General features: G+C 40.4%; 1 protein-coding gene and 1 long non-coding RNA gene across 19 annotated transcripts; one reads left to right on the top strand and one right to left on the bottom strand.

The window, feature by feature from the left end:
- Nucleotides 1–251: 251 nt before the first annotated feature.
- On the bottom strand, nucleotides 252–25,368 carry Liprin-alpha (PTPRF interacting protein alpha). 18 transcript variants are annotated; one of them, XM_076535101.1, is made up of 23 exons: nucleotides 24,114–25,355; nucleotides 23,644–23,937; nucleotides 10,771–10,872; nucleotides 10,501–10,665; nucleotides 10,163–10,237; nucleotides 9,976–10,071; nucleotides 8,946–9,152; nucleotides 7,723–8,010; nucleotides 7,490–7,633; nucleotides 6,671–6,830; nucleotides 6,232–6,593; nucleotides 5,926–6,168; nucleotides 5,676–5,858; nucleotides 5,514–5,606; nucleotides 5,277–5,437; nucleotides 4,857–4,904; nucleotides 2,981–3,233; nucleotides 2,762–2,907; nucleotides 2,447–2,659; nucleotides 2,112–2,375; nucleotides 1,869–2,025; nucleotides 1,681–1,797; nucleotides 252–1,603 (listed from the first exon to the last, which is right to left on the bottom strand). In XM_076535101.1, exons 2-23 carry the CDS (start codon nucleotides 23,890–23,892, stop codon nucleotides 1,514–1,516), a joined length of 3,816 nt encoding a protein of 1,271 aa, XP_076391216.1. In that variant the 5' UTR covers nucleotides 23,893–23,937; nucleotides 24,114–25,355; the 3' UTR covers nucleotides 252–1,513. The 18 variants fall into 18 exon arrangements, with proteins under 18 accessions (XP_076391216.1, XP_076391208.1, XP_076391205.1 ...); XM_076535093.1 differs by having other exon boundaries at nucleotides 2,447–2,677; nucleotides 5,277–5,431; XM_076535090.1 differs by having other exon boundaries at nucleotides 2,447–2,677; nucleotides 24,114–25,354.
- On the top strand, nucleotides 10,552–21,303 carry LOC143265089 (uncharacterized). The gene is made up of 2 exons (XR_013039253.1): nucleotides 10,552–10,692; nucleotides 11,323–21,303. It is a non-coding gene; the product is annotated as an uncharacterized LOC143265089 (long non-coding RNA).

Below are 25,368 nucleotides of genomic sequence, written 5' to 3'. Positions count from 1 at the left end.
ACTCACCGCGGACAAAAATCCTAGTTACGCCAATGTTCTTAACCCATTACTTTTCTTTACATTTATAACAATTTTTGCCACTATCGATCGAGTCCAAAGATAATAAATTCCTGTAAATTTAACATAAAATTAGACATTAAGCGATACTTGCTAAGTAAATGATCAACGAATAGATATCTTTAAACAAATTAAAAAATGTTAGAGAGCGGAATGAAAAATAAGATTGCCTTGATACGATTAGAAAATCGATGTTACTTGATAAAGTTATAATTATATTTTTCTGTAGTTACGACTGATCGATAGTTTCCAGTTAATTAATTAAATTTACAAAATTTCTTAATTTTATAACATCCACTAAGTTCGTACACCGTACTTATACATTGCGCGATTATTTTGGTATAAAATGTCTGTTTTTAGTCGACGGTAAATAAAAAGCGAGCTTTCCAAACACGTCCCATGCAACTGCTTTCCTGCTTGATAGTTTCTTAGTTATGATAGTTGTTTTGCTTCGGTGTAATTTTTCGAATATATTACGTGTTTATACGTGATCTACAAACATTTAAAATTCATCGAAATAACAGAGGAGGACAAGTATTCTGGTGCCCCTTCCGTGTAAAGTAATATACACTATATGTATGTATATATGTATATATAAATATGTATACATATAAATACACATATATGTATACAAATATACATATGTATATATCTATATATATATATATATATTTATTTATTTATTTATTTATTTATTTTATTTATTTATTTATTTATTTATTTATTTATGGCTTATTAGGTCACCAACTTATAGATGCAGAAATATAGAACGCAGTCTTTTCCTTGTACATAAATAGTTTCCTCGAGAGCGATGGCACTAATGTAATATGGGGATTTTTATTTTGTGCGGTAAGTGGTATCAAAATAGATGTTGCTTTAACTATTTGTTAGACAGTATAAGTACACAATATAGTATAAGAAATATGTGATTACGCGTTGATAATTTTTTACAAACTACCATGATATTGTTATTTCGAAACTACAAATCGCTACCCTTAAAAAACCAAGATAAATTAGACAGAATTATTGTCGTAATTACCTATAACTGATTTATTTTTGGCTTTCGAGGAAAAATATATATATATCCCGTGATTTTCTCGACCGCTCACTACATTTCGGTATCTATACGAAAGCAATTTCATTCAGAATTATTTATTTGTTCAGCGAAACGCGTAACATGCGATTTATGAAACGCGTGACGTCAAAATCGATAAAACGCTTTAAACTTCCTTATTGAACGTACGATATAATCATCCTTTTTTTAACAGTTTTATGTTCAATCACTTTTTCATACCACCGCATGTTACACTCTTAACAGTATAAAGTTACCCTTAGAATGATACTTAAAGCTCTTACAACTTTTACAACACACTTGCGTACAGAGAGTAGTAATATCTGGGGTTCTGGACTAGACATGGTGTGGTTGAAGATGAGGCAGCCTACTGGATGAGTTGGATCAGGATTTCATACTGTTCGATTCGTCGATTCGCCTCTCTGTTCCCACAGTTAATAAATTTGCAAATTCCATTTCCAACAGTTGTCGAGCCTGTTGGAGCAGATAACGTAATTGGCATAAACCGTTTACTAAGGAAGAACGAACGGTTAATTAAAACGGAAACTTACTTGCGTGTTTTGAGTCGGTATTTGCAAGGCTAGAGCGAAACTATTTGCATCGAAACTTTCATCGAGGGCTATAAGAGCTCCGTGTACCCCAGATTCCAACAGGTTGTTCCCGTATTCCTAAATACAACAGATTATATGTATATTATAGATTATATAAACCCTAAGAAAAATTTGACTGGTGGAATTACTTTCAGGCCGATAGATTGCACCCATCTTATAACACGATCATTGCTCCACACAAGAACATCGACGTTGGCACCTTCTGCCATTCGTCTTCTTTCTTCTAATTGTTGCCTATCGTAATTTAATCGCTTCAAACACGAAATGCCATACTGCAAACTTGTTCTGCGGAAACATGTTGGATTCAGTGAAATCGTGTATTCACAGATTTATCGTTAAACGTGTATTTATACTTGCACCGAGTTTTTTACCTGTGGAAACTATCAACCATCCTAAGTTGACCGCGAAGGTCCTTTTTGGTAAGATGATCCAACATTCTAGCATCGACAAGGCACTCCATGAAAGTGGATCGATATTGAGGTAATCCGAGACTTGGTAGCCAAACATTACCAATCCATTCGTGGTTCATATCTCCAAAAGCTAAAGTTGTGCGAGAGGTTTTCGGTGCTGATGGACTTGTGAGTGACACCATTTCTTGAATAGCTAATCGTAATTTCAATCGATGTAAAGGATTACTGTGACAAAGATTAATAAATTAATGATAAAGCGTGTACTATATTATGATCGAGATAATTTCGTTGCGTACCTTATACCGATCTCACGTTGGATTTCGGTATCGCTAAGAGCACTCATTATGGCACCGCTTTTTACGTTGGCTCGACAAGCTGCTACGTACCAGGTGGGCATGCCCACCCACAGCTCGAGCCAAGCCACGACAGTTGGCCCGTTCCATAACGCGAAAGGTGTTCCAGCTTTCATCGCTTCCGCCAAAAGTTCGTGCCTCGAGGAATCTAGCATACTTCCAAACATACTAGGACTAAACAAAAATTTTTCGATCTTCTAACTATCGTATTTCGAATCTGTATCGACTCTCTATTATTAACGATAGATAGATAGATACCTTTTCTTTTTTCTACGATCGAAATCGCTTTTGCTGCCCATAGTTCCAGCTACGGATACGCTATCCCCGTAATCAGGATCAGCGGGAGTACTTGCTCCTCCCATACCGGGTATATCTCCAGGCATCGCTGTGTCTTTTCCCTTTATCTGGGACCGAAATAGTTTTTGTTCCTTCGACGTTATTGTTTTAACAACGCGTTTACGATCGTAAACTGCTCACCTTTTCCTTCTTGCTGAAAAATCTTCCAAGGCTGCTCTTGATGCCCTTTTTCTTTTGAGCAGCAGCCACTGCCGCCGCTGTAGCTGGACTCATCGTTGACTGCATGTGCAAATGCGAGCTGGATAGTTGTCCGATTGGCAATCCGACACCGGGCAAGTTGTTCTTGTGCAAACTGTCCTGGCTGCTATGGCGTGAGGACAATGGGGAAGGGGGAGTCCCAGAATTGAGTGCGCCGTTGTTATGTTGCCCATGCCTGCTGCATGGAGCGCTAATCTAGTTTCTATCTCTACTCTAAACTCTAAACAATGCATTCTAGCCCACACGCTATCTCTTTTGCTTTTATCCTCTCTTTTTTACGCGTTTCTTTTTTTGCCTAGCGAACCACTTCATTCAAATTATTCAAGTTATTTCAAAATTCTCTCAACCGTATATATCATCGTAAAGAAACAACTGAATTTTACCAGCAGTACGTATTAAGAACTGACTAATGGTCGTGGTGGTTTTCACTTTTTGCTACTTACAAAATTTAAAATAGTGAAATATGATCAGGGAACTTACTGAGCCAAGTGAATTGCATTACTTTTATCAATATTAGCAATGTTATGTATTAAGTGCTTATGTATGATTATGTACAGGCATAAGCACAAATGCTGTTTAATTTTCAAGAGTGTGTGCGAAATGATTTCATTCGAAAACGATATTTCATTGTTCGATGAACCGAAAGCTATTCGTTATGTTAAAGCGTTCAAATTGCAATCGTTTACCATTTGGTACAGCTACAATATTTTTTCAACCGATAATGACTGTGAGTTGTTTTTGCAAGCATAAGAAGCCTCAAGCCTCGTTGTTTTACCTTAATCTACTGACACGACAATTACTACTACTAGCGCGCGTAAACGATCAAATTAAAGAAAACTAGCAATACCAGCAAAAGTTCAGAGGTCCATAGAAAACATTCGTTAAATGAAAATCTGTTTTGTAATCTTGAACGCGATACGTATAATAAAAAATTGAGCGAAGTAAGATATTTTTCTAGGGACATCTATGAGAATAAAAATTTGTAAAAAGATAAATATTGTAATACCTACTCAGTATTACAGGCAAGGCATAAAAACCTGGAAATATAGCTAATCACTGCTTATGAGATGGGATTGCCATATTAACACTCTTTAAGGACAAAGATATAGAAGGACTATTTTATTAATAAAATTCCTTTTTATAGATTGTAATTAATTAATTCGCTTTTTATAGATTGTATCATTTCATCTAATCGATCTATATCTTTGTAAACTATTTTATAAAGAAACAACCTTGTTCGCGTAGGAGATTCGAACGCGACGTTTAATCGATGCAATTCTCTTGGCTGTTTAAATTCCCTCGTCTGTCTGAGAGAACGATGTCTGTCGTGAACTGGGCAGGCTTGAATGTACGATGGGTGGAAGAAGCTATTATCAGTTTCTCCCAGGGATTCATTTCTATCGGATCTATCGGATGGTTCGTCCGTACCACTGTGCTCGAAAATTGGGGCTGTAGGCATGTATATGGATACCTTGCATACTTATAGTTGATTATGTTCTTTTTTTTTTTTTTTCTTCTTCTTCTAATAGCAGATCAAATCGAATTACGTATAAATTTCTACTGTATTCTTTCCTTCACAGCCTACTTCTTTCTCGTTATATAAATGAAAATTTAATATCGTTTTAGTAAATAATCCTTTCTATCCAAGAAAAGGGTATAAAAAGGATCTGTGTTACCATCAGTGTCGCTTAAGTCGACCTCAAGATTGTTCATTTCATGCCCACATGGCCCGTTCAAATATGTCGTGCACAGCGGCATACGTTGCGGATTACATGCAGTACTACAATCTTTAATTAACCTGTGAGCAGGAAAACCACTGCTGGGAAATCCGGCTTGTCCAGTACGTCTGGCAGCATAAACAACGCACAATACTAACTACTTACAAAATAATTACATGACCTTTGGCAATCCCACCTCTATCTATGCAAGGACTTTGTTTAACACGTTCGGCAAGTTAATCGACGGAATAGCGTTTATTGATATGCAAAAGAAGTATTTCGTATTTCTTGGCAAAATAATTGATAGAAAAACGAGAATGAAGGAAAACGGAAAAGAAGAAATAACGATAAATTAAAGTTGTTAAGTAGAGTCCTCATTGTCAGAGATGCGGTTGCTAAAGTACCGTATAATATGTAGTTTCATTGGTAGCGATTGTGTGCGGTTCCGGCATCGGATCCACGAACAAAATATTTTGACAAGTTGTCGGTTAAAAACGTACCTTCTTAGTTCTTCTTGACTGTGAGCAAGTGCTTGTACTACTCGTTCCAGCCTGATAGATCGAGCAGTTAACGGCGAAGCTGCATCGCTGCCACCGCTTCCTGCACCGCCAGTGCTATCCCTTTCGCTCACTGAATGTAATTCTTCACCTGATAACTGTAACTAGCGGTATGCATAAAATTGCATATGCACTTCCTTTAATTAACGTATCAAAATGACTTTAACCACGATAACTAACCTGACTTGCAGGAAGGGATTCCGAAAGTTGACCTGGACTAGCTAAGGAAGCAGCGTATTGGTGGAGGTGTGCCGGGGACATTGATGCTGGTGCCTTTGAACGAACCAATCGTTTTACAAAGATACTTATAGCAATATCAAAGATTTCATTTTGAATACTTACGGTATGATATTTATGTAGGTAATCCCTGTTAGGACTATGATGCGATTTTGGCGTAGATCGTCCGCTTAACGGTGGAGATGCTCGTTCCAGGCTTCTACCTCTCGCTAATAAATTCATATGTTCAAGACTGCCAACTCGCGATTCCAATTCTTCCGCGCGAGCTTCCGTGCTTTGTTTTTCTTCCTTCGTACAAATTAAATGCTGACGTTAAAATACGCTTCGTAAAAAAGGATTAATAATACTGAATTACCTGAATCAATCTAATTTCGTTATTAATCGCATCTAATTGTTCCTGTAACATGAGAGCTAACGTTTGAGCATCTGTGTGTCCTGTTGGGCTAATTACATCGGCTGCGCAACTAAAAAGGCTTTCATTGTCTCCGTCACCTTCCGCGTCACTGGAAACGTCAAACGCTTGTTGCACATTGGCAAGGACATGCGCTTGCTGTAATTTTTCCCATTCTTGTTCGGCTAAAGTGCGAACTACGTAATTCTGAAATAAACTTTTTTCGTCAACACTCATCCTTATCCGTAGACGCTTATATATTTTGTTTACCTTCGATGGATCATCTTCGATCGCAGGTCGTTTACCCGTTCTCCTCGGTAAAGAATGGGTATCGAAGCTACTGTGGCTCGCGCTTCTAGAAAAGGAGCCTGGATCCACCGCGTTGGGAGACAAACTTCTGGTCAAAGCGTCCGTTTGTTGAATATTGAATGCGATTTCTTGTTGAAGCATCTGTCTTTTCACATTATCAATTTCGAGACGAGCTTTCCCTAATTCCTTAACTATTTCAGCCTTCTCGTTTTGGAGATCTTCCGCGATCTTTCTGGTCTTTTCAAGCTCTTGCGTGAGCGCGTTCTTCTCTTCTAACGCGTGCATTCGTTCTTTCAAATGCACCTGTAACCTTTCGTTAGATTCTGAAACAATATATCTAGACATAAATATAACAAGGTTGTTAACAAAAACGAATTCGTACAAGATGAATATAAATTACCCGACAAAAGTTTATCAACCGTTGTACTAAGTCGTGTATTATGCTCTTCGTTCATTTTAAGCCGTTGATTAACACGCATCACTTCGGCGTTCTTTTCCTCTAGTTGCGTTTCCAATCTCTGTATCCTATCCTCTGCACTACCGTGCCTTTCTTGAGCCTGCTTATTATAAACATTTCATGCAATTAAAATTAATTGCTTCGACAAAGCAGAGACTTAAAATCGATTACTTCTTTGTTCTTAAGAATAAGATGACTATTTAATTAGTTGTTATGTTAAACGGGGTAAAAGGATGATCTAATTCGAAGTCATAATAAATGTAATCGAAGAACGAAGACATGCTTGTAGAAAAGAAGACACAAGATTTGTACAATTACTATAATCGTAGAAAAACGTGATAAGATAGTTAAATAATAAGTTACTAAAAAGCTGTCAAAATAATTACATTGATCTCTGTGTTAAACAGAATATAAATAACTCGTTTTTGTCAAGCAAATATTCGGTAGAATTTTCAATGTAATCCGTGTAATTAATACTTAACCATCGAGACGCTAATATCGTTGAATCGGGTAAAGATTGTAGAGAAAACTGTTGTTCGTGTAGCGTATGCGGTCAAGTATCGTGTAAATAATAGTAAATTATATGTATAGCGGGAATACATTGTTGCAAATTGAACGCGTGAACCGAGGTGTACGGCATGAATCGTAAGAAAGAAATTTGAGAAAGGCAAGCGTTCTATACGTATTCTGAAAGGTATCAATCAAAGTGCAGAGGAATAAGAAAAGAATAAATTGATGATACGATTTAATTCCCCTGCGTACCTGGTTGGGCCTCCTCACCTGCGTCAGAGCCTCCATCCTCTGTTTCAATTGCTCTTCCATTTCTGGCAACTTAGCATATTGAGCTAATTTCTGTTCTGCGAGTTCTAGTTTTTCTTGTATTGCTGCTATTTTTTCTTCTTGGAGCTGAAAGATATTGTGTATAGGAATCTCGATTAAGCGACGAATCTCGGTTAGCTCGAGACAGGGTATTATCAAAGACAGGGGAGGGTTACCTTTAATTGAGCCTTTTTGTGTTGCAGCTCCTGTTCCAATTTTTCATTGAGATCGTGTAAACTGGTGGATTCGCGTTGAGCATTAAGGTATCGTTTTTCAAGAGTTGCTATCCTTTCCTCCTGGTCCTCTTTTTGGGCAACGTTTTCACGCAAATCTCTTTGTAGTTTGACATTCGTTTCTTGCGTTTTCAGCAGATCTTTTTGAGCCTTGGATAAGCTTTCTTCCAATTCCGCTACTCGTCCGCTTAATTCGGCCACCCGTCGTTGCCATGTACTTAACTCTGAGCTCTAAAATAATCATCGTAACATGTTACTTAAATACTACTCGACGCGTTTCTATGTACAGGATCAGAGTAGAGAAAATTGTGTTTGCGTTAATAAAGTAATGCAAGTATGCGGTTTTTCACGAGACAAAATCATTTGTTTTTACTATGTATAACTTAATGTGTAATTTAAGTACGTGTTTTCTCATCGTATAAAATGTTTCATGTCGACATACAATTTCATTAATAATCGAGTAGTTTATATAAAAAGTTTGTTCGAGAGAATTTTACTTCCGTCGACTGGAGATCATGCGAATACTGAATTATAGTGGAACATGTATGTATCTGTCGTCAAACGCATTCCACACACAGTCCAGAACATGCCATGGGTGTCGATAAAAGTAGCACGATCAATGAGAAAAATAATAATATGGTAACATGTGAACTAGCGTTATTACACCGGAACATTGTTTATACGAATATTGTATTAAACGTTTTCAAAATTTTTTATATAGGAATAGCGGTATAAAAGTGGGTGCAACTTGACAAGTTATTCCACGGCTATTAGCTGCAACCTACAACGCTTAATAGGAGTACTCTAAAACTTTATCGATGTCGGTGTCATACGCGTAAGTTAGCGCTATCTTTCGAATAGGTTAGATTTCTAGGCGTTAACATCATGCATTATAATGGGAAATATCCGAGGGTTTCTATCTTTTCGTTCGAAAAACGATTAAGTACAAAAAACTTTTACTACTAGGTATATATGTATACATATGAAAACTGGTTAAAAACGCATGCAAAAAGAGTAGAACGAGTAACAGCACGTTAGTTTTGCAGAAACACTCGTGATGAAATAAAAGACGTTGCGGGTACAAGATGATTTCACAGATATACATTTATCCGTGTCAGCGAAATGATACATACTGTAAGTAGTTTGTCGTGGTTACAGTTGCATACCTGCTTGTCGACAGTGGCTTGTAAATCAATTACTCGCGCCGCTGAATCCTGGTCGGACGGATCAAGAGTTCCATTGCTCAGTCTACTCCCGATTTCTGTCGACTTCTCCGTACCTAGCTTTTGTATCGACTGTTGTTGCTGTTGTTGTTGTTGCTGCTGCGGTTCGTGCTGTTGTTCCTGCTGGCTTGCCGCCTGCTCAGTTTCATTCTGCCCGATCACAACACTACATTCAGAATGCCTCGCTCGCATTGCCCGTCCAGCATCGCCGCGCAATTCCCAACAACTACATCTATACCAAGCTACGCGACTACAGCCACTACCGTGCAACGTTATTGCGGATGCATTTTTATAGATGCAACGATCGAGATGAGCGAGAAAAACGGATGATGGTCGTTGTCCGTTAATCGGTACAGATTTTTCACTCGACGACGTTGTTTTATATGATTCGTCCAAGTTGATAGGAATTTATGTTGCAGAGGATGAAAAAGCTTAGCATTCTAGTTGAAAAGAACCGGTAACGAGGGACGAAATGATCGACGGTAACTGTTTCTATTTTTAGATAATGACACATAAATTCTCGTCGATCGAATGGATTTAAAGAACGATGATATCGATACGACATGTCCTTTTCGAGAGGGCTGAAATCTGTGACCAATAACGTCGAAACCGATCAGTATCTATAACGGTGACATTATACAGAAGCGTATTACGAAATAAAAAAGAAAAGAAAAAAATCGAAGAAAGATAGAAGAACCAGGAAGGCTAGATGACACAGGAAACGAAGTTTATCGGTCCAAACGGAACGATGGCTAACGTGAAATATGCTGATTTATATAAAAAAAACCATGGACATGCATAGTGAAAAGATCGCATAAATGCAAATCACGATTCTCGAACATGTCGAACACTCTTTATGTATGCACGATGATTGTGAATGTGAGATATGAGGGGTGGGAGGCAGTGTATGTGAAATATCTGTGAGTGCATTTGCACGGGTATGCGGTATATCGTAGAGGCGTATCGTGGCTACCTTGTTCTGTTGTTGTCCATCATCCGTTTGCCCATTCTCTTTGGGCCTATCCTCCATAGTCTTCGGTGCATGACCGCTTAATTTATATTGTTGAAGCTGCAATTGAATTCGTTCGAATTATCAAGGTGTTTACGATCGTTTCCAGAAAACAGAATTATTTGTTAACGTAGGAAACGTAGGACGGTACCTCTTCTTTAATAATGGCTAGTTCTTCTTCCAGGCTCGTATTCCTTTCCAATGCAACTCGCAGTCGTTCCCGTACCTGAAATCAACGATTCATATCCATTAGCGAATCTTGTTAACCTTTTAAATCGGAGATTTAAGCTGTCGAGATTTTTGAAAGTAACACGGTATCGCTAGTAAACGTAGAAAACTTTTAGGATAAGAGATACATTCTTTCGTTCGACAATGCCTTCTCCTATCAGTTATGTAACTAGTTTTAGGGGTTAAATAGGAATCGTTTTGATCCTCCGTGAAGGTTGCCAACGCGTCAATGTCGTCAAACAAAGACTGAAAAGTTCTTACTTTCTCGTCTAAAGCCTTGTGGTGCTCGAACAGACTTTTCAGAGCTTTGAGCACTTCAACTTCGGACGATACTCCAGATTGCGCTGCCGCTTGCCTCTTCACCACAGTCATCCTAAGCGATCGCTCGTGCCTAGAGACCAGACATTCCAGATGTTCGAGCAGAAGCTGTGAAATGGCAATAGAATCGTCTTGGTGAGTAATATCGTGGCCCACAGCCGCACAAGTACCCGCTTCGAACTATCAAACGCGTTAAAGTCGCGTTCTACATACACGAGTATTATTCCTCTCCGCTTTTAGCTCCGATATTTCTTCCTCCCTTTCTAAAATGCTCTCGCGGGCTGCTGCTAGTTCCTTCGTCAATTGCGAAAATTCCTGAAATCAAACAATACCCCTCCTATTAATATCTTATTAATATTTTATTAATATCATATTAATATCTTATCAATGTTGTTCGAAATAATTTCGATGAGACAGTTTTGGAAAAGCAATCGTATCACAGGTGTCCATAGACTCTCGGTCTCTACGGGAAACTCGACAGGGAAATCTCGCTTTCACCTTTTTCACTCAACCGCATTTTATACACTTCTTCGAACGTGTTACTTCCGCTCGACATTCCGGCAGAATGTTAAATCTTTATTTATAAATGCTGCCACGATCGATAACGAGCAAGCAGTATCACATTTTAAAAGAGGCAAACAGCTTCGTCTAAATTTAATCTTCGATTTCGAACGTTATGTTCTGTTCGACGAGACAATTTAATAACTCGTTTTACAAACAAACGGGAATTATATTATAATTCCTTTCTTTTTTTTGTTTTTTAAGTTACGTCGCGACCACGGGGGTGGAGGAGGCGTTCTTGGACGCGTTGGCCTTCTCACGGCCAACTTAAAATAAGAAAACAAACTAATTTCTACGAGAGCGACAAGTTCACGCTGTTCGTCGGAACACGGTGATTCGTTCGAAAGCCTTAGGCTTTGTGAGCTACCGGTGAGCCACACGAGCACGTTGATACAACGAACGAAGCTAAATTAATTTGTCTATCGAATCGCTAAGCATCGAGTGATTAACGCTTATTAGAGGGAAACAGTAGCACAAGAAGCGATCCTTTTAGATCGCGCTACGATAGCTGATAAGGCCTTAAAGCGGTTGGATATTGTCTTCGACAGGGGCGATATCGGTATGGATTTGCAAGGAGCTGATTATCCGGACGAGGGTTGATTAATTACAGTCGATCGAGAGATCCTATTAAAACATCAGCGGTGCGTTGAACGAAATTGCCGAGAAATACAATCGTTCGATAGCACCCGTAATTAGAGAAGAAAAAATATTATCTCGCAGGGAATTCTATCGACGTTTTAAACATTTGAAAAATAATGATAACTCGTCTAAGGTAATAGATTCCTAAGACCAAACGAATGACCCTCTGTACGAAGGAAATCACAGATTGGCTTCGTACTCGAATAACTAGGCTACCTTTAAATCTCGTGAAACGCGTACTGGTGAAAGTGTTTAATTGCCGACGCAAGTCACACCAACGATTCCGTTCTTTTATCTACTTGTTGCACTGTTTCAACAAATTATCAAACAGATTCCAAGTTGCTTAGGATGCTTCAAATTCTTAGGAAAGGGGAGGAAAAATCGGTAATTAACCGAGATATATGTAGAAGAGTTTCGGTCGAGCGATTCGAGTGTCGAAGTTAGGGAGAAGAAAAATTGGCTATATTTCTTGCGAAAAGGTATACGTTTCGATGTATCTCGATTCGTGCAGCAGCAAGGGGCATGCACTTCTAACGAACTGCAGCTGCAAAACTCTCACAGTCCGTTGCACCATCGCGGTGCAAAGTGCGCGTTAGCACGCGAGTTTAAATCCCATCTTACGTACGCAATCTTAATCGCGCGAAACTAATCAACGATCCAGCCGAGGTGTTTCGACGACATCGTCGCTGCGTCATGGAATCGATCGATCTAAGGTATCAAGCTTTCGAACGATACTTTGTATTTTGTCCTTTCTCTGCGCCGAAACGCGATCGATGTCGTAAATAAAAACTATTAATTTATTGGCTTTTCCGAGTGGCTCCGCGTATCGATATTGTAGCGAGAATCGGTTCGTTCTAATTGCGGTTGAAAATCTGCAGTTGCATTGGCAGATATTGCGAGGAAGAAAGCTGAAAGAACGTTACGCGGTAATTTGAACAAGTACGCCAAGAGCAATCGATCAACGCGTAAAACTCTCACCTGCTGACAATTACGCCATTATCCGGTTAGCTGAACGTTGTCGAAAGATTCTCCCTTGTCGAAACGGTACGAGCCGTTCAGTTTCATTTTCTCGCATTGAACGGTGCTAAATAATTAGACTCGACCATACCGACTCATAATTGACCGGTTACCTAGTTAAGCCAACTATTTTTGGACGCGCTCGCTGTTACGTTAGTTTAGTCGTTCGTTCGTTTCTATAAATTCTCTAATTGTAAGTTCGTCTTTGCGTATAGTACGTATGAAACGTCGATTCGAAAGTAGCTCGCTTCGCGAATACATATATTTTACGCTATATTTTTGCGGTAAAAATAAATCGTCTCTGTACCGTCTCTGTATCGTCTCGGATACAGGGGAAGATTTTTATCACGAATTCCACTCGTAAATCTAGCGGCACTACTTTTAATCACGCTGGAAAGCCTTTCGAATCAACAAGTCCGCGATTATTTTTAGTCGGAGGAGAGCAGATTCGTACAAAGGAACTTTCTCTCTTCCAGCAGACGCGAAACTTTTTCAAAGTCTTCTCTCGACCGTATCAACGTAATTATTCTTAAAAACCGGAGAGTACTTATTATTTATACTACTACTGTACTATTCTGTAACTTGGATTTTCAATGATTCGAATGATTCGAATGATTCGAATGATTCGTGCGACCTTGATCGATACCGGTTCACGTATTTCATAGGTAGAGGAACACGTGGCAGCGTATGACTGTCAGTTATCGACCACGGGAAACAATGATATAGCAGAATTCAGAATGGAAAGAATTCTGATGTCGTTAAGATGAAATCCTGAGGAGAGATTTCGAAGAAAAAATATCTGTTTCGTTCGAATAATTGGAAGAAAACAGAGACTAATTAGAGAACAATTAGAAGAAAGAAATGAGAAACTATCTCGATGTTTAACTAAATTAGACGAGTATATTCGAGACTTTACGAAGTACCGTGAACCTGCGTTCCATAAATATTACGCGCGTCCATCCACACGGTTCAATAACGTGGCGCAGCTTGAAAAATATGCAACGATTGCAGCAATGTCCGTGTCTCGGTTGTTCGAATGTGAGAAACGCGCCTCGAGTCCGTCGAACCGATCGTTAACGTCAAAATCTCGAATCGAATGATCCTGAATAGCTTTAATCGGTATTCGATGCAACAATTTACGAGCGATCTAAAATAGAAAAGTAAAAAGAAGAATAAATAAATACGAAGTAAACGCGGCGGACGAAGAGAGAGTTACGTAAGCATGTAAATAAGAACGTGTCGAGGGCCGAGGGGAGGTGCATGCTTCTGCGTATGTTCGCGATTGAATGGGACTCGGTGTATCGGGCGATTTGCATTCTTAACACTAACACGAGCCAATTACGCGTGTACGATACCGCTACCACGCTGCTAAGAGAACAGCAGCCAACACCCTGTTCTAACGGATGCAATTTCTACGTGCTTTTGTAGGCGTTGCCATGACAGATTTTTATCCGTCTATGCTGAATTCTAACATTCCAACGCGCTAACGCTCGTATTAACACGGTGATCGCTCGCGTTAGAAACACACGCGCATAGATAGATAGATGATCCGTGTCAAGAACGATCGAGTGGATTTTCAAAGTCTAATCTCGGTTGTTCGGAAACGAGTGAAACGTTGGCAAAGATCCGCAAAATACCGAGAACGGAGGCGAAATCGAGACGAAACGAAACGAAACGAAAGGAAGGGAAGGGAAGGGAAGGAAAGGAAGAAAGAATTACGAAGAGGGTGTGACGAGACGGGGTGGCGCACAGATTATACATACGTACGTTATGTACATTGATTCTAGGCTGAATCATCGGTGCACGCGAATGGCTTCATTCATACGCGAATTTAAAGTACCTACGCGTACAAGAGTATTACGATATTTACCCTTCACCGATCAATCATTCTTCGAGACGAGTCCAACTACCGTTGCTCTATCGTTCCTAGAACTTCTAAGAAGGCTACTTTCATTTCACCAAATAGAAGTTAGCGATCGTGATTCGTCGTGGTCAGAGCGTAAGCGTAACGGTGAAAGCGTAGGCAGCGAATTATCGGAGAGAATGTCCAGGGTGAATCGGACAATACGCGTGTATTATCTGCGTCGAGCGTAACAAAGGAAGTCGGTATTTGCACGGTGACCGAGTCGAACCGTAAACATCTGGTGCATATTATGCCCGACTTCTGGAAACTGTTCGTCATAAGTTGCCGAACAAATAGAACTATGTCCTTTATGGCACTGGTACATGGCTGAGAAGATTTTGCGCGACGAATAACTTTCCAGAATGACCGATAACGTTACGATTACGAATCGAGACGTTATTCTCGTACGTTTCGTCTTATTTACGGAATTACTAAGCAAGTTGTATCTCGTAGAATATAGAGTATAGAGGATTACTCGGCCGATGAATTTGTTAAACCGTTTGAAAGTGTCGCGCGGTTGAAGGGTGAATGGCATCTCGGAAAAGGAAAGTGCTCACCACCCACGCATCCCATCTGACGGACATTTCGATGGCAAGCTACAAGTACCGGGTCTCGTGTTACCCGTTAATTAAACTCGAGCGGATGTAAAACATAAAACGCGGCAGATAAGCGGCGAGATAATGTTGCGAAATCGCGGTTGAATGTGGCGAAAAGCTACTGCACACCTGTTCCCTTGCCTCAGCCTTAGAGACATCTAAGGCCACGTAACTAAGCATACGCTTCGATGTATATATATATCACGGAGTGGCAACTTTTCGGTTCGACGATTGGTCCACGAGAAAAATAAAGCAATTTTCGATTTAAAAAATAAACGGAACAGATGAAATTTTTGCATCGTCGAACAACGAGTTCGCGCGTCTCTTATCCGGGCCAGATTCGAGGAAAGAATTTCGATAATCGTATAAATTCAACGAACGAACGTACAGAGTCGAAGATAAAACTGGTAATATTATCGTTTCACGAACCGGAGACGAAACAAGTTAAAATGTAGTTTAGTTCGAAAATGACGAGGATATAAAACGTATGGTTCTAACGTACACCGAGTGCAAGCTCGAAAAGTTTCTCGACAAAGATGATTCGAAGAGTTTGCACGATCGCGCAAGATGAATCGAACTGTCTCGAATTAATCGTAAAAGCTGAGACCTCGGTAATAATGCGGTGGGTGGATAGAGGAGGCTAACGTTCGAACTATATACGGCAGTGTGTCTTGCGAGTATACTCTTGAACACATGGTTCTCAACCTACGTGCGAAGGAATATCGTGAACGCGATAGGATGACCCAGAAACTAATTTTTTCGATGCTACTGGAATAGCGAAAAAAGGAAAAAAGAAAAAAAGAAAAAAAAGAAAGATCCGATCGATCGTATGACGCAGTGAATAGGAAAAGAAGGAAAAAAATAGGTCGGTCAGTTACGTGCCAGCGATTATCGAGGATCCGAAAAATTGGACCGCATTTAACTCTTTTCCTTTTCATATTCCGAGTAACCGATTAGTCGATCGAATCCGAATCTTCTAAAAAGATATCTGTTTTTTTACGAAAGGCTACAGATTCTTTCGAAGGAACCCTTTTATTTGAAGAAATAAGTGAACTCGAAGTGCGAATAGAAATATGAAAACCGCTGCGTTCGATGTAGAAGACGATGTGGCGTGGCGTTTGCAGCTCGCTGCGAAGCGGCGCTACTGCATCGAGCCGCGCGCGAGTAGAGCTACTACTACCGAGTAGTGTGTAAAAGGCGAGGTTCATTCATGCGCCGCCAGCCGAGAAGGTGGGGTGGGTATTGATCGCGAAGCGTATATCGCGTACACCGGTGCATTGCACCCGGTCGCTTCGTCCTAGAAATTTTTACCCCAAACTTCCGCGCCACCTTCCTTCTACCTTTCCTTCCGTTTCCTATCGCTTCGTTTCGTTTCGTTCCGTTTCGTTTCGTTTCGTTTCGTTTCGTTTCGTCCTTTCACAAATTTCCAAGCCGAATAGGTTGCTTTCCAAGCTTTTCCTGGACGAATAATCAGTCCTACCAGCGGAGATCGATAAACTTCCCGGGGCCTCTTCGCCGGCTTTCGAGGGACCATTTTCGCGTGCACAGATCGTTACGTGTTGGCTGGCATCGAGAGAAAATAACAGTGATTCTAAACGAGAAGAAAATTTCTTACGATACTTTACGATTCATCGAAGAAATTTCTACTTCGAACAAGTTATTATGACATTTGCTATTCTTTTAATTTCTCCATTATTGGCACCGACACGATTCGGTAGAATCTAGAGTGGGGCCAGCTACGTGCACGAGCACACACCCTAACACGATTCCAGTTGGAAAGTTGAAATTTGAAAATTAGCAAATTCCTAACTGTACTAATTATGCTACGAGTAACTTACAAGTTACTAAGCTCGAGTATCTGTAAAATTGAAAAGCACCGATAACACGAGATTTATGGATAATAAAAGTATGAAAATATGTAAGAGTAACTTTCGAAAATGTTTCGCCGCTATTTAATCTTTCGTGGCACGTGGTTGGAATTTTTTGCAATTCTCTCTGGGCAGCAACGCGCGTCGAAACTACGAGCAGGTCAGTTTTCTCATCGGTCGATCGTTGGATAGAGCAAGTTGAAAAAGGAGCGTGGGTAAAGCAGGCGGAAAAAATGAGTTTTCATCGTCGAAACTTTTCACCCTGGCTTCTATCCCGCAGTCGAGTTCCAGGACAGGACAAAACTGTCTGCGGTATCAGAAATGGAACGGTCTTTGTGTCGCGTTGCCGCTGCTTCGAGATCGCTCCGAGATCGCTCCGAGATCGCTCCGAGCATGCTTGCCAGCCAGGGAAAATCCTTTCTTTCTGGTCGACGTACGGCCAGGATCGTTCCGAGTAATATCGAAATATTGTAGGAAATGCCGAGCAATATCGTAGAGAACCGGTAATTCGAACGTGTCCGTCTGTTTCGAGGATCCAGAGATTCCTGATCGCTTTATCGAGAATACGAACTTTTCTGCCATGACCAAAGGCGATCGATCGAATCTTTCTTTCGTTCGCTAAATTCAATTTCAAAACGATACATCGATCGGTGTATTAGGTTTGTTTAAACGCTCTCGAAACGCTATTGCCGTGTAAATTGTATTTAAGTATTAAACTGTGAAAGAAAGATGATTTTCGCTAAAAGATTCGTGATTAATCTAGGACGATTTGATAAGAAAGAAGAATCCCGAGAAGAAGGAGGTAACGACCTTAGAAGGATCTTGGACGCACCGAAGAACCTGTTTGCCGGGTGGAGAAGTGGGTTTAAAGGATCCCGAGGAAAATCGCGGAAGGACGAAAGCAGAAATCACGTAATACGAGCCACTCGAGCGACTCTGCCCTTCGCACTCCAATTGCTTCGAGGTAGCCTGTAATCCGGCACACGTTACATCACGATCACGATCACGATATCCACACCCTATCTCCGTACGCGTGTGGAACCCGTGGAATCCGCGGCCACGGATCGCCAACGAATACAGGCCTGTCTCCTGCTCGTAATACAACCGTGATACCCTGAAAAATTTTACGATTATTCTCTAGCCGAATGCGATTAACGCGAGGAATTCTATTTCGTTACGATATACGTAACGTTTCGCCTAACGTTAGACCCATAACGACCGCGATCAGGTTCATTCGAATTAAGACCAATTCTTTATAACTAACAGCTTATTAAATGTTCCTTTTTTATCGCGATACGAACGAAACTGTGCGCCACCGTTAAATAATTCAAAGAAATTCTATGGTTATTGTTTCATCGAAACAAATAATACGAGATTAACTGGAAGGAAATTTTCAATCAATGAGTATGTAGTATGAAATGAACGGCAGAAATGTAACGCGTTGTTCTAATGAAGAAAAAAGACAGTAGAGGACAGCTCGAAGGAGGAAACCTAAGATATTACTCCACTTTCGTACGCGACAAACGAGCTCACTCTCTCTCTCTCTCTCTCTCTCTCTCTCTCTCTCTCTCTCTCTCTCTCTCTCTTCTCTCTCTCGTTAAAAGTTCAATTTAATTCAATCGCTCTGATTCATATTAAGAGCCTGAATTAACCGAAATTGCTATTAAAATCATCCGTCCGAAGTGATCTGAATTGACGCGACAAGCATCGAGGGGACGGTGTATTTACGAATGCCTAAAATTTCATCGATTATTGTAATGGTAAGATCGTGGAAACAGATATGTTAAAAATGAAAAATTTGATGAAACGCGTTCGTTCGATCGAGCTTTGATAAAGAGAAGAGAAAGTAAATTTGAATGTCAGCCAAGCGAAAATCGATCGAAAAAAGATGAAATTCGATCGGAAACGAACGCGAAGACGTTCGATAACGTGGTCCGAGGTACATCCGTGTAAGTACGAGGTAGCATTTACGATGCGCGACAGAAAGAATCGATATTCTGTTCGAACGTGCACTTGATACGGCCAAGCTAAAGGCAGTAACGCGAAATTAATGTAGAGCAAAGTCAGTGGCCGTAGCTGCAAACACCGCGCTGAGCAGCTAGCAACGATTTTCGTTGAAAAATTTCACGAAATTTCAGTAAAACTTCGATACTGTCTCGGATTTACCTTACAATTGCGAGAAATTTTCCATACATAAATATGTAACGTACGTTCGAAATAAACTGTTATCGATTATCGATCTAACATCGATTCGTTGAGACACATTGATCGAATAGATTTCGAAACCTCGTCGTGTTACACGCGTTCGCAATTATTTCTCTAATCATATTTGATGTTATCATTCTTGTGGGATCGGCATTTACAATAAGTGCCAATGATCGAATTAATTCATTAATACATTTATATATTAATAGATTTATATATTGATAGATTTATATATTAATAGATTTTGCGTGAACGACATCGTACGCGTTCTTTCGTCGCTTCATGATTAATTGAAAATTCTAATCAGAATCAGATCTAATAATTTCGAAATAAGATTAGTTAACGAAGTTAGAAGAAAAGGAAAAAACGAAGCTTAAATATTCGTTCGAGTAGCCTTCCATTTATTTCCCTGCTGGCATTTTCAGGCTTTGTCTCGGTAGCGAATACGTGCCACTAGGTCGCGCAGGAAACGTAGTCCTGGCGTAAAAAAAATTCCAACAGAATTTCAGAGAAAGAGAAAACAATTGTATGCACTCGTCGAGATGGATGCAGATACGTTCCGATCGTTACAAATTGACCAAAGAGATTCTCTCCGTCGCGTCGTCTCGAGCGGAAGTATCTACGTATGTTAGATCCTGCTTTTTCTATTATCGAAAAGTTTTCTAATCTAGTTACAGGTAGAGATTTATTTTACTTCGCTGCAATACCGACACCATTCGTTTATCGATCTTTCTATGCAGATAGAACGTGACAAGTTATCCAGACGTGTTTTTGCAACGTTTGGCAAGATCCAATGAAAATCTATAAGCCGTATTGGCTTCGACAGCGTCTTATCTTGCCAGAAGTAGTCTCGAAAATACGCTCGCTTTATCGGTGAATTTAGCCAGCATGCCTTTGTTTCCTCTGCCATGCCATTTGCATATCACGAATGCACCGTTCTCTCTTCTTTTTTCGTTACCGTGATGGGTATACCTTCATCACGGAACATGTAATCTCTAAAGCTGTGTGTCAGCTACCAGAAGCTTCACGGAACCGATTACGTCGCGAACAGAACAACATCTACGCGAAAACAGATATTTATTTCAAATAATCGTTCGAAATGTTCAACTTTCCAACTATCTACTCTACGATAGAATGACCGATTTCAAATTTTTCCGATGAAAATAAAAATGAAAATATTATATTTTCACCGTGACGGTGAAATACTAGTAGCCAGTTCGACGACTTAAATTGCCTACGATGGGTTAATTGATTGGTACGATAGATAAAATCGAGAAAAATCGAGAAAAATCGTCGCGATAGAAGCGCCGATCGATGCAAATGGTGCGTGTACGACAGAGAACTGCGCCGAGTCTATGCGTTTGTTGTACGATAACGAGCGATAAACACCTTATCACCGGTAACTTCTCTCTAGCGTATCTCGCTAAATGTTCACCGAAACGATAAGTGTTGCAGACGAAACGTTCGACACGTGCCGTGTCGAATATTCTCTTTTTACTAATATCTTTTTTGCCTAACACATTTATAATATATTCTTATTAACGGTAAGCGTTCACCGACTTTCGGAAAATCCTATGTTCCAGGCAAATTAATGGGGATTAATTAACGCGAAATCCAAGATTTCGGGTAAAAGAGCTTGAAAGAAGTTGCGTCGAACAGTTCGCTAGGCAGAATCTGCCCTACGGTGTTGTTCGAGCGATCCGAAGAATAACACCGCTTTCTAATCCTATTTATCCTTTCCTTCGGTTCCTATCGAAGTCATCGTACGAGGCGGACTGTGAAAAAGGAATACTTAGTACGCGCGAAGGGAAGGAACACAATGTGGAGCATTGATATATCCGTGGAATAAGGGAGAGAACCTGACGGCCATATCGATCCATCCGTCGCCCGATTGGCTTTTATGTACGCGCTGGCGTATTATACAGAGAGTTTCTAATAAATGCCACCGCTGCTGGAACTTCGGACGATTTTATGTAACAAAAAAGAGACAGAAATGTTTAGAGAACCTAACCAACGCATCATAGTCACAGATCGTAGTCAGAATCGTAGTCAGAAATTTAGAGAATCTCGAACCTGAGAAAAGGAATCATCCGTAAAGAACGAAATTCGTCCGAAAAAGGTCGTTCATAGATTACAATAACTGGTAATTACGTACAGATCGATTTACTCTCTACCTACTACTAATACAAAACAGAATCGTCTCTGATAATGCCTTTGCGTCCCATAACGAACAACTTTAACGAAAACGATTGTTTCCTATCTTCGATGATCTACCAGATATTTCTGCGCTTCCAGTCGAAGGAAACACATTGTGCACGAAGAAATCCTCCATGGTACGTACGCCGGTCAAGGAAATAAGTATTGCAATCAATACGCACACAGGCGACGTTGTTCTTGCGTCCTTAATCGCTTTCCAAGAAGCGTGAAATTCTCGCGCATTGGCCATTTTACTTAAGCGACCGGCACAATTTTCCTTTTTTCTTTTTTCGAATAAACGTTACAATTCTCTTCGCATTCTCCTCTTCAAACTTTCTTTAGTCGGCTACAGTTTTTCGATAGAACTTTTAATAAATACGATTCGATCCTCCCGTTTCGGCGATCTTTTCTTTTTTCTCCTTTGCAATGATCAGTCTCGAGTAAGTAATTGGTTAAAAGGAAATACTCCTGAAATTGTAAAATATTATACTGTTAGCGGACAAATATGGATGCATCCTAAATTCAAGTAATTTAATATCGAAAATAATGCTGAATCGAACAAACTCTACTAGGTACTCTAAAGTTATGATTTTCTATCAAAAAATTTCTATTAAATTCTATTAAAAAAGAAAAATCACCGCTTCGGTGGTAATAACACCGCGTAACATCAAATTTCTCGAACATTAATACGTAGAGCAGAGATGAATTACCTCTGACTGTCAAAATGTTAATGCGATTCTATAAAAATGAAACACTTTGTCGCATACTCTGAGGATCGTTTTCTAGTTGTTACCTTTGCAATAAAATGAATGATATGTTCGCAAGAAGAGACGATAACGCGACTCGTACAACACCGACATTTCTCTCTCTCTCTCTCTCTCTCTCTGAAAAAGTGGGACACTGGAAGATAACGTGTCGGTTAAATCGTTTCTACCGTAATCATTACGTAAACGTCTCGACAATTAGAGATCCATAGTCGGCTATACATATCGTGCAATTAGAAAAACACAAGACACGTTTGCTGTCGGTTGTTTCCCTTCGCTACGGTAATCGCGACCGTAATAGAACGCAACTCGTGCGAATGCGTATTGAGCGTCGATTTCTAACCTTTTCAACTACCGGATTAAATTTTTTCAAACGAAAAATAATATTAAACTAACATTCCTTTCGTTCGTTTAAAATTGACGCGCCTCGGCTGCGATAAACGACGGGCAAATAAGCTTATTAGTACAGGCAAACTTTAGCTCGAAAGAAAACGAAGAAAAATGTTCCATGGGTCATCGATGAATCACTTATTACAGAAGAAGATACGAATGTTTACGACAGACGTAACTAAAAACTGTATGAATCACGATAAAACAAAGAAGCACGGAAGGAAGTTGTCATCCTTATGAAGTGCCTTAGACTTGTTCTGTAATTTTATAGACGAACAAATACTGATCCGTGTTTCTTCGCTTATCGAGCAAGTTAACACGTGCTAATTCAGCTTCGGCGAATTACCTGAAAGCAGGTAGTACGTTAGTGATTTCGAGTTGGAAAACACTTTCAACGCGGTGTTTCGAACCGTTGCGTTACTCGAGTATCCAGTTTAAAACAGAAACAAGTCCGATTAATCCCCGCAATACTACAAACACTGGTTACCATGCGTTCCTTACACGCATTACTTTTATGCTATCCATAAATTACTCTTTCTTTCGACGCGTCGCATCGTTGCATGTTATATCGGTACTCGTTGTATCGTGATGCGTTGCATTATACGATGATACGTTGTATCGCAGACACTGTACAACTAAGCGTAACATCGGCAAGGTTGCATGGTTACGCATCGCATCGTCACGAATTAACAATCGATCTCTGCATCGAAGAAATTCTGTTTTTATAACCCTTTCCGGATAGTTGTTCGCTCGTACAGCCTCGTTTGTGATTATACAGATACGCATAAATTTCTTTTTTCTGATACACGTATAGTATACGTAACGAAATGAAACGAGGCATCCTTGGATCCTGGTACAGCATCAGTTTACGACGAACGTTCTTTTGATCCCTTTAAGAAGCAGACAAAACGATCGCAATAAAAATAAGGTAAACAGAAAATACAAACCTGGGGAATATTGGCATTCAGCTGACGGTTCAAGGAGTCTCGTTCTTTTTCGACCTCCTGCAAACGTGCTTCCGTTTCCTGTAACCGTTCCTGGCTCTCGCGCAACGATTCCATTAATTTGTCCCTCTCGTCGAGCATCGAAAGCATCAGCTGCTCGAAGTTCGCATCCTCGCCGGAGAATTGCGAACTTCGTTGGCTAATGCTGTCCTCCGCGATAGTCGGCATCACGTCGCACATCATATTCCACATTTTGCGTATCCTACTATTCTCACCCTCCGGCACACTGAAACTCCGCTTGAAATACACGCAAATCAGAATCAGACATACGCACGAAGACACGCGACAGTTATACGTACACTCTACTTGGCGAGTGCACGCCAAGTGCGATCAATTCTGTTTTCTTTTTTGATATATATATATATGTGTGTGTGTATATATATATATATATATATATATGTATGTATATGTACCTTTCCTTAGTTCGTTTCGATCTTTTCAAATAGTCATTTTCTTCGATTTCCTCGCTCGCCCTCTCTCTCCCTCTCTCACTCTTTCTTTCGCTCTGGCTATCCTTCGATCTCTCTTTCTTCTTCACGCGATGATTCTAACAATATCCACGCGCGGAATCAAAATTATTATCCTTTCAAACGATTAACCATTCACTGTAAGGAACACTAGAATTCTCCATGCGATCTTCCTCGTCAAATTTTCATCGATTTCAACGACAGTTGTACGATAAAAATTGTTTTTATTTCCTTTTTACCGGGTTAACTAGTACCTACCGGCGGAATCATCGCTCGATCTTTAAACAGTTCAACATCACTTTGACTAGTCGTGCGAGTCTTCTCGGCGTAATCGGAACTCATATCTGGTTTCTACCACCGCGTAACACATTCTTGTCCTTGTATATTGTTTACGGAAAGGGATAATCGATGTGTCGGCCGTAGCACACACACGCACACACACATACACACACGATAGGGAGACTCGTAGCCCAGTGAATTTCCCTTCGAAAAATCGATCGATGCACGCTTCGATAGCTCAGGGCTCGGAGCACGAGATCGGTCAGAATAGATCGACACACACGACCGTTACTTTGCCGAATCGGTTTTGACAGATCGCGGAAAGGTGTCGCACACGCACTTGAACGCTTGAATTTTTTTACGAACCGATTTTATACGCGTATCTTTTCCTTTACATCTCCTTTTCCTGGTCGTAGGGCGATTTTCTATCGAAACACGTCGATAGGAATCCAACTGACACTCATGAAGCACGCTCGACTCTTTTCCAGAGCCGGGCAGGCGAGTCTGACATCCGTGAAAACTCGAACGACACAGGGACGAACACTCGACAGGTCACCGTTTACTTTTCACTTCGATCTCGTTCACAGTGCCTATCAAATACGTATCACCGATGAATTCGCGACGTGTTGACTGAGAAACCTCGTTCCGAAGGTGATACCGCTTAATTTTGCTGCTCGGTTATTTCGCGATTTATCATCACCATCCGAGACACGGCCGACGGAATAACTTCGATCGTACGTACGAATACTGTACGAGGCGCGAGTTAGCGTGCAACGATCGGCATTTCGATGGCATTATCACGGAGAAACCGAGTACTGACACACCTACGGCCTACGGTTCGTTCCTACCGCCCAGCCTCTATGCTACTTCATTTCCAACACCGGCGGCCATCTTGCGCCGTGACGTCAGCTTTCGTCCCCGA

This window comes from Megachile rotundata, chromosome 8 (genome assembly GCF_050947335.1).
Source record: "Megachile rotundata isolate GNS110a chromosome 8, iyMegRotu1, whole genome shotgun sequence".
Lineage (NCBI taxonomy): Eukaryota > Metazoa > Arthropoda > Insecta > Hymenoptera > Megachilidae > Megachile > Megachile rotundata.
Note: the sequence above shows the minus strand (reverse complement) of the source record. Positions and strands in the feature narration are given on the sequence as shown.

Bases quoted from the DNA above. Each gene is read 5' to 3' on its own strand.
- Liprin-alpha (XM_076535086.1), bottom strand. From the start codon at position 23,892: ATGTGGAATATGATGTGCGACGTGATGCCGACTATCGCGGAGGACAGC. The intron at 8,011-8,945 runs GTATGCAACTGT...TGATTATTTTAG, and splicing joins AAGCCACTGTCGACAAGCAG to AGCTCAGAGTTAAGTACATG. The intron at 6,169-6,231 runs GTAAACAAAATA...AGTTTATTTCAG, and splicing joins TCGAAGATGATCCATCGAAG to AATTACGTAGTTCGCACTTT.